The sequence below is a fragment of the Eptatretus burgeri genome, chromosome 6 (assembly GCF_056783735.1).
Source record: "Eptatretus burgeri isolate ZD-2024b chromosome 6, Ebu_testis_v1, whole genome shotgun sequence".
In the NCBI taxonomy this organism is placed as follows: Eukaryota; Metazoa; Chordata; class Myxini; order Myxiniformes; family Myxinidae; genus Eptatretus; species Eptatretus burgeri.
Genome location: NC_140966.1, coordinates 41,567,457 through 41,576,334, shown reverse-complemented (window position 1 = coordinate 41,576,334; position 8,878 = coordinate 41,567,457). Strand labels below are relative to the sequence as shown.

Below are 8,878 nucleotides of genomic sequence, written 5' to 3'. Positions count from 1 at the left end.
ATATTACGACACACCTGTGCTGAATTCGAAAGCAACGCGTCCAGTCATTTTCAAGAAGAGACTCCTGACCGATGCATGTCTGGAAGGACTGATAGCACCCAATGTATTAGTCCCCAGGCATGCTGACGCCCCTCTGGAGGGTAAAAAGTCACTCAACATTTGCAATATAACACATTAGTTATCGAGACGAAGGGCTAGCCTGACAACATTTTCGAACGTACACAGCTTGGTTTTAGCTGCTGTTCTCTGTGCCATCTTTATAACCATTAAAAACGAAAAGCCAGTGAGTGGTAATGTACCCCCTTCCCTGGCCCCTCACTCAACCACACCCAAAACGAATCACTCTGCTTTCCCACCACCACATTAATTACATTTACGGGATCCCAGTGGTGACAGCAAGCGACATATGTCACTTTTCCACCGGCACATTTAGACCGCGATGGGTCAAAAAGGCACAGCGATCCAACACACGTCCAATATGAGGATGTCGCCAGCCAGCGCCCCTTGGTACCCAATGATCTTGTAAACGTCCCTGTCCTTTAAAATACAACTTTCATTAAACAGTCCACATGCCTGGAAGAGTGATGGCCATTTCGCAAATGTCAGACAGCCAGATGCCAGCAATGCCTGGTGATTTAAGTCCATGTCTAAACACTGACACGTCGGAACTCTCCTCCTACCCCTCCTGTCGTTTTCATCCGCTCCCCCAGCCCTAACAGCGGAGCACCACCATCTTGGCAGATATAATCGTAACCTTCTCATGCATCACAATTGCTCGAGAAAAGTTCCTTATTGAAATACATCAACAATAATAACTCGTAATTATTGCTCCTATATGTGGTTGCTTTTTGTCCCAAGTTATTAAAGATTGAAAGCCATTTGGCTGAATGTAAATTACACCCCAGCTGGTGATGGACTATGTGTTCATTTAATGGGATTGTCACGAGGCCACACAGGGTGCTGCTTAACGATGGGCTGTTAAAAGTGCTTTCCTCCATCTGAACTCAGTCGTGTTCTTCCTTCCCTCTGTGTGGCACAGATGTTGACGATCGATTGACGGGGCTGCTGTGAGGACCGGCGAAGGTGCTATTGTGCAGCGAGGGATCGGGTTATAGATGCACAGATGGAGCCGGAGCGCCATTAGGGTTCTAGGATAAATCAGAACTGAATTCTGCATGGAATTCGGGGAGATGAAGGTGTTTGGGGAATACGCAAACTGGGGCTGATGGCACGAGGCAAGATGAGATATCCGACAAGCGCCAGTGTGTAAGGGAGAAAGGTGGGGATCTTGATCAACAGGGGTGATAACCAAGCAAAGTGCTGTGCATTGGCAACCCTTGGCCTACGGACACCATGGTGACCCGAGACAATGGGCGATCAAGGAGAAGGCAGACAAAACACAGCTCCCTGCCGTGGATCTACTTTATGGAGGTAATGATAAGCCATCATCTTCTTACTATAGTTCACCGGCTGTCCGTCTGTCTGTTCCCAAGTACCGCAAAATCGGCTGAACCGATCGCAACCATTTTTTGGGCATGTAATCCTGGGACCCCTTGGAGTAAAATAGGCATAAATATAATAACATGACCATTTGTGATAATATAGTGATAAATAAATTTGTGAAATAAGTGATAAATAGGCATAAACATTTGTGGAAACTTGCCCAGTTTGGCATAGAATTCTGGTGTCAACTTCAAAGGGAAAGTCACAAAATAGATCACTTTTTTTTTTAAGTGTTGCTTTATATCAAGTTGCTAATCTTAACTTTTGGGGGCACAATGTTTGAAAGCATCGTATTTAAGTTGATGGACGTAAAAAAATAAGTTGCACAAAATTTCAACATGGCGATTTTTATCAGTTTCTGGAAATATACCGAACAGTGCTCGAATGATGTAGTACTTGGAACGTGAGACAATGAAGCGATGAATGTTTATTGAAGAGCAACTGGTCGGAGATTACAAAGGCGATGAAAACCTCGTTGGCATGTCGGATCCGCCGTATCGATTCCAACTCAGAGCATGGAGGGGAAGCATCTAAACATTGGCAACATCCACTCGTGATGTGATCACAATTTCCTCGGATATTTCATCTTTGCAAATTGAAAACCGGGACATCCTAATTCTTAAGGTACACTTACATGGATGTGGCTACTTTTAATGTTCGAGTGACACCATGGTGACCCATCGCATCACTTCCACGAGCGGACCAATCAAGCGTAACTTGTGATGCCCCGGCCATGGCTGCGAAGTACCATTCTGATCCTCATTGATTGTCAGATTGAGAATCAAACCAACATTTGACAGCTAAAAAGGGAGTGTCTGACCTCTGCTCCAGGTTGTCAGGGATACTGGAAGGCTGTTGATAGAGCGATAAAAATGCTGATTGTGTTTCATTGATTTTGTTAATTCATTACATGTGCAGTTACATTGATTTCAGTGTAAATACTTTCGAAAATACTAATCGGCCTACCTATTGATTTCCAAATCATGCTGCATGCCCTTTAAGTAAATCATTTGTTCGTACATTAAAATATATTTTTAATTAAGTGGTGTCAACGTCAGATATGTTTGTTACCTCCGCCACCGAAGGTGGAAGGAGGTTATGTTTTCACGTCTGTCTGTTTGGTACTTTGTTTTCAGGTCACTGAATTCAACCACCTATTATTTTTGAGGTCAACATAGGCCGAGTTTCTAAACTTGTCAGTTTTCATCCGATTGATTTGAAATTTGAAGAGGATTTGCATATTTGGTCACTTGCAAAATCGAAGATTTTTCAAGTGTATTTTTATTGTTGACTTGGCGGAGTGGTGGCCCGTCCAGGATTCTGCCCAATAGCCAATGAGACTGCTTAGGCAGCACCAATGCTCTGTGCAGAGTATGGTCCCAATGGATGGATAGATCAAAAGGTCAACATAGGCCTATTGGTCAATCGATTTTGTTATTCTGTCTGTTCGTCTGTCGGTTTATCACATACAGATTAAAATTTTAAACCGATCTTCACAAAACTTCACCACATGGTAGAGTTTGTCATAAGGAAGAAGCCTATTGTTTGAGGTCAAAAGGTCAACAGAAGCCAAAGGTCAACAACTTCGGTGGTATTTCTAAAATCCTCAATTTTCATCCGATTGACTTGAAATTTGCAGATGATTTTTCAGGTCACTGAATTCAACTAGCTAATTATTTATGAGGTCAACATCGACCAAAAGGTCAACATAGGCAAAAGGTCAACAACTTGGATGAGGTTTCTAAAATCATCAATTTTCATCCGATTGACTTGAAATTTGAAGAGGATTTATATTTAAAGACACTGAATTCAAGCAGCCAATTATTTTTGAGGTCAACATCGACCAAAAGGTCAACATAGGCCAAAGGTCAACAACTTGGGTGAGATTTCTAAAATCCTCAATTTTCATCCGATTGACTTGAAATTGCAGAGGATTTATTTTTCAGGTCACTGAATTCAACTAGCTAATTATTTATGAGGTCAACATCGACCAAAAGGTCAACATAGGCAAAAGGTCAACAACTTGGATGAGATTTCTAAAATCCTCAATTTTCATCCGATTGACTTGAAATTTGAAGAGGATTTATATTTAAAGACACTGAATTCAAGCAGCCAATTATTTTTGAGGTCAACATCGACCAAAAGGTCAACATAGGCCAAAGGTCAACAACTTGGGTGAGCTTTCTAAAATCCTCAATTTTCATCCGATTGACTTGAAATTTGAAGAGGATTTAGATTTATAGTCACTGAATTCAAGGAGCCAATTATTTTTGAGGTCAACATCGACCAAAAGGTCAACATAGGCCAAAGGTCAACAACTTGGGTGAGATTTCTAAAATCCTCAATTTTCATGCGATTGACTTGAAATTTGAAGAGGATTTATATTTAAAGTCACTGAATTCAAGCAGCTAATTATTTTTGAAGTCAACATCGACCATAATATGCCTGGTGTTGCTTAATGGTTAGGGTGGTGGGCTTGGGATCATCAGATCCTGAGTTCAAATCCCACTTTGCTGTTGAATTAATACCAGATGGGGTTGACTTTGCCTATCATCCTTCTGAGGTAGGCAAAATGAGTGCCAGCTTACTGGTATCCTGTGTCGGAGTGGCGACCCATCCAGGATTTTGCCCAATAGCCAATGAGACTGCTTAGGCGGCATCAACGCTCTGCACAGGGTATGGTCCCAATGGATGGATAGATCAAAAGGTCAACATAGGCCTAAGTTCAATAACCGAGGTGGTATCTCTAAAATGCTCAATTTTCATCCGTTTGACTTTAAATTTGAATTGGATTTACATTTCAGGTCACTGAATTCAGCCACCAATTATTTTTGAGGTCAACAGAGGCCGAGTTTCTAAAATTGTTAATTTTCATCCGATTGACTAGAAATTTGAAGAGGAGTTGCATATTTGGTCATTGAATTCAACCACCAATAATTTTTAGGCCAAATTTGTGTTATGGATTTTGCAAGTATCATGCTCTACACAACGTCTTCTTCTTGTCTGTTTGTGTGTAGGATATCTCAGAAAGTTGTGGACGGATTCAGATGAAATTTTGTGTGCAGGTTGGGTGTGTGACCAGGACGAACTGATTAGATTTTGGTGAAGACCTGGATCCGGATCTGACTACTAAAATTTTTAAGTGATTCTTCACCATTGAGAGGAGAGGAGGAGATTGGGACCAGACTCTGTGCAGAGCACTGGTGCTGCTTAAGCAGTCTCCTTGGCTATTGGGCACAATCCTGGATGGGTCGCCACTCCGACAGAGTATACCAGCATCCTGGCACTCATTTTGCCGACCTCAAAAGGATGACAGGCTGAGTTAACGCCACCTGTTATGAATTCAACAGCTGAGCAGGATTTGAACTCAGGATCCTAGGATCCTAAAGCTCACCACCCTAATCATTTAGCCAACACCAGGCATCACCATTGAGAGATATGGGCAAAAAATGATACATCGCACAATATCTCAAAAAGTTGTGGATGGATTAGGACGAAACTTGGTGGACCCTTTGGGTGTGTAACAACGAAGAACTGATTAGATTTTGGTGAACATCCAGATCCGGCAACTTGAATTTTTTAGAGTAATTCTTCATCATTGAGAGATTGGGCCAAAAACGATATATAGCACGGTATCTCAAAAAGTTGTCGACGGATTTGGACGAAACTTGGTGGACACTGGTTGTGTAACAAGGAAGAATTGATTCAATTTTGGTGAAGATATGAATCCGGATCCGATAATTTTTGAAGTGATTCTTCACCATTGAGCGATGGTCTATAGTACAGCCTTTTTACAGCCATTTTTCCCTGCTGAGTAGGGGTTGGCTTTTTGCGGGCTCCATGCAATCATGGTTCCCTTCTTGAGGCAATGTTTTATGGCTGGATGCCCTTCCTGACGCCAACCCTGGTCGCCTCTTATGACACACAGGGATATGGTACACCAATTCTAACCGGAGCATACACCGGGACCAGTACACTGGTACTCACTTCGCTGACCTCGGAAGGATGACAGGCTGAGTCAACCCCCTGGTGTTAATTTAGTGGACAACGGGGCTTGAACTCAGGACCTTAGGATCCCAAGCCAGCCACCCTAACCACTAAGCCAACACCAGGCTCAGATGGTCTATAGTACGATATCTCAAAAAGTTGTGTCTGGATTCGGGCAAAACTTGGTGGACAGGTTGGGTGTGCGATAAGGACAAATTCATTCAATTTTGGTGAAGATCCGAATCCAAATCCAGATACGATGATTATTTAATTTTTAAAGTGATTCTTCATCATTGAGAGATTGGCCCCAAAAACGATATATAGCATGATATTTCAAAAATGTATTAGGCCCGATATGTTCTGCTGGATCAGGAATTGCATGGCAGAGGTATGCGCTCTACCGAGTGCCCTTCTAACTGTTGATGCTTTGCCTCTGTTCTCTTTGTGCTCAAATTCCCACCCAATTATAGCTCCCCATTGCAGCATCTGCTCTGGTCTTCCTCTATTTTCTACAACTCACCAACATCTTTCTCCCAGCACATCCTGGCTTCTCCTGTGATCCCTTGGCACTGCGTCTCCCCTACATAACCCCTGCCAACGAGGACGTGCCTCTGCTCATGCTGCTGTGCCTGGCTTTTGCTGGCCCAGCTGCCATGGTATGCTTCACCAACATCAAAGATTTCCTCATACTTAATCAAGAGATGACAGATTAAAAGCCAAGTGAGAGGACAACATATATGCAGTTTGGAGCTCCTTCATGAAGGTTAACTAATGGCATGTAGAGGGAGGAGGGAGTGGTAGGAAGTCAAGAAAAGAGGCGGTTTATTGAAATTGTACAGTTATTAAGAAATTAAAGGGAATAGGGAGATCAAGAGGAGGACAAAAAGGGGAAGCGGGCAGAGGAGTGGGGGGAGGGGGGGTTGGAGATATCATTCATCTCGGCCTAAGGCCTCACGTCTGACACGCAACCTCCCTTTTTATCTTGGGTGTCCTCCTCTCCCGCCTCCCTCTTCTCTTATCTTCTCAAAAAGCGCAAAATAAATTTCTAACGGAAACATTTTTGATCTCATTCGGCATATTATTACTTCCTTTGCGTATTATTATTTATCCTTCTCCTCAACACTACTTAAAGTAATTAATTTACTTCTTTGATTAGATTCTTCTATACTCGTAAATTCATCTCCCTTTTCTCTTTTTCACTAACCTCTCATTATTCATGTTCACGCAATTTATGTTCCAATTCCTGTGCGCTCAGAAGTCTGCACTTCCTTGTGTCCCAGGACTTTTGTCATTGTCATTGCCCCAATTGTCATTGCCCCATTTCCCATTGCCCAAGGCAATATTGCCCCATTGCAATATTGTCATTGCCCCAATTTAGGGCAATCACTCAAATATTATAGCTCCACTTTACTTTGTGCTTTTAATAACCCTTTTTTTTTGCCCTGTCCATGATGTCTGTCTTCGTCTGACAGAATTAGTGATCCACGAGATAAATCTGGTCTGAAGAGAACAATGAACTCTTCCTTGTATGAACCACCCCAGCCCCCCTCCCCCCCCCACATATACAAGTGTCCTACTGCCCCCGCAAGCATCCTGCTACCCCCACCATTTGTAACACTGCCCCCCAACGTGCTTCCCACCATCCCCTGCCATGTCATCTGCTTCAAAGAATCCACCTTTACCAATATCTGTAAAATCATCCAATCAAAGCCTAGAGAGAGGCAGTATCACTGGCTAAGCAAAACGGCAGATGAAATGCAATCATACGTAGATAGAAATTATACTCTTCGCTTCTGTAATGCTTTGAAGACCATCTAAGGTTTGTAGACTTCCTGCAAGTCTTCTCTACTCTGGAATTTCACAGATAATGGACAAGACCAAAGCTTTGGAGAGATGGTTGGAACATTTTAACAATGTTCCCAATCACCTATCAACAATCATTAATTACCCTGCGCTCGCAAAGACAAAAGTGGGGTTAAGCGATCGGTCGCGTCCGTCCGCCGTACGTATGTGCCCCGCATTTTAAAAATTCATTTTCTCAGCAAATGTTAGTCTGATTGACATAAAATTTTGCAAGTAGGTGAGCCGCCTCCTGTGAAATTCTGTCGTCATAATTATGACGTCAATGGTCACGTGGTACAGGTGCCATCTTGGAAAAAAAACAAAAAACTTTGCACATCTACAGCTCCGAAAGCGATCCATGGAAAAAAAAATTACACATTTCTCATTGTCAAGTACTCCCCATGGGGAAATAAGATGAGTTCATGAAGATGTCATCGCTTTCTTCATTATGACGTCACAATTCGACAAGCACAGCGCTTGATTTTCTAAGTAATGAAAAATGTTTTTTCTTTGCAACTGTTGGTTCAATTGACATGAAATTTTGAGCATAGGTGCGTCTCCTCCTGTAAGAATTTGTAATGATAAATATGACGTCTGAGGTCACGTGGTACAGGTGCCATCTTTAAAAACGGAAAAACTTTACCCCTCTATATCTCTGACACCGTTCCATTAAAAACTGAAGCATGGCTCATTGTCAAGTACTCCCCATGGGGAATAAGATATGTTGATGATGATGTCATCAGTGCCTTCATTATGACGTCATAATTCGACAAGTGTAACACTTGATCCGGTCAGTATGAAAAAAATTATCTGCAATTGTTGAAACCGCTAACCGGTCAATGCAAAACTTTAAGTAATTGATCAACGACCCATGGTAAATATAGTTTGATAAAAGTGACATAATCAGTCACTGTTCTGGCACCATATTGGATCAAAGGAAAAAAAAACCTTTAAAAAAACAAGAGTTGGCTTGTACCAAGTCCTTCTCAAAACTGTGCAGGGTAAGTATTCGATGAATACCATGTAGTTGATGAGACTTGTCCAAAATTGAAATCAATTTGTCATTTGCTGACATCCCAAGTAAAGTTGAGATTGTCTTCACTCGAGCAGCAAAGCACCAGGGTGACCAGGGTCAGATGCAATACCAGGTGAAATACATAAGGAAGGAGGTACAACATGGAAAACTCACCAAACTACTTCAGACAATGTGGAACCAGGAAGCCATTCCTCAGGAATTCAAAGATCCATCAATTGTTAACCTTCACACAAAGAAGGGAAATCATCAAGCTTACATCAATTATTGAGGAATCTCCTTCCTGTGCAGCACTGGGAAACTAAGTGCAAGAGTACTGTGAAACCGCTTACCACTGCATCTTGAACAGGACCTTTTACTGGAGAGTCAATGGAGCTTCAGAAAAAAGGTCATGGCACAGTTGACATGGCTGGTGCTGCAGGTTAGTTGCATGAGAAATGCTAAGAGCAGAATTGTAACTCATAGTCAACGTTTTTCGATTGGACTAAAGCCTTTGCTACAGTCAGTCGTGAG

At 42.3% G+C, this 8,878-nt stretch overlaps 1 protein-coding gene across 2 annotated transcripts in view; it reads left to right on the top strand.

Annotated features, from left to right (window-relative positions):
- Nucleotides 1-8,878, top strand: part of PLPPR4 (phospholipid phosphatase related 4) — a 122,956-nt gene that overhangs the window by 14,078 nt on the left and 100,000 nt on the right. Inside the window, exons 2-3 of one of the 2 annotated variants that reach the window (XM_085884692.1) lie at nucleotides 1,040-1,431; nucleotides 5,961-6,146. In XM_085884692.1, the coding sequence (XP_085740818.1) occupies nucleotides 1,354-1,431; nucleotides 5,961-6,146 (264 nt within the window). In that variant the 5' untranslated portion in view covers nucleotides 1,040-1,353. The remainder of the gene's footprint in view (nucleotides 1-1,039; nucleotides 1,432-5,960; nucleotides 6,147-8,878) is intronic. The other variant, XM_085884693.1, reaches the window with a different exon arrangement.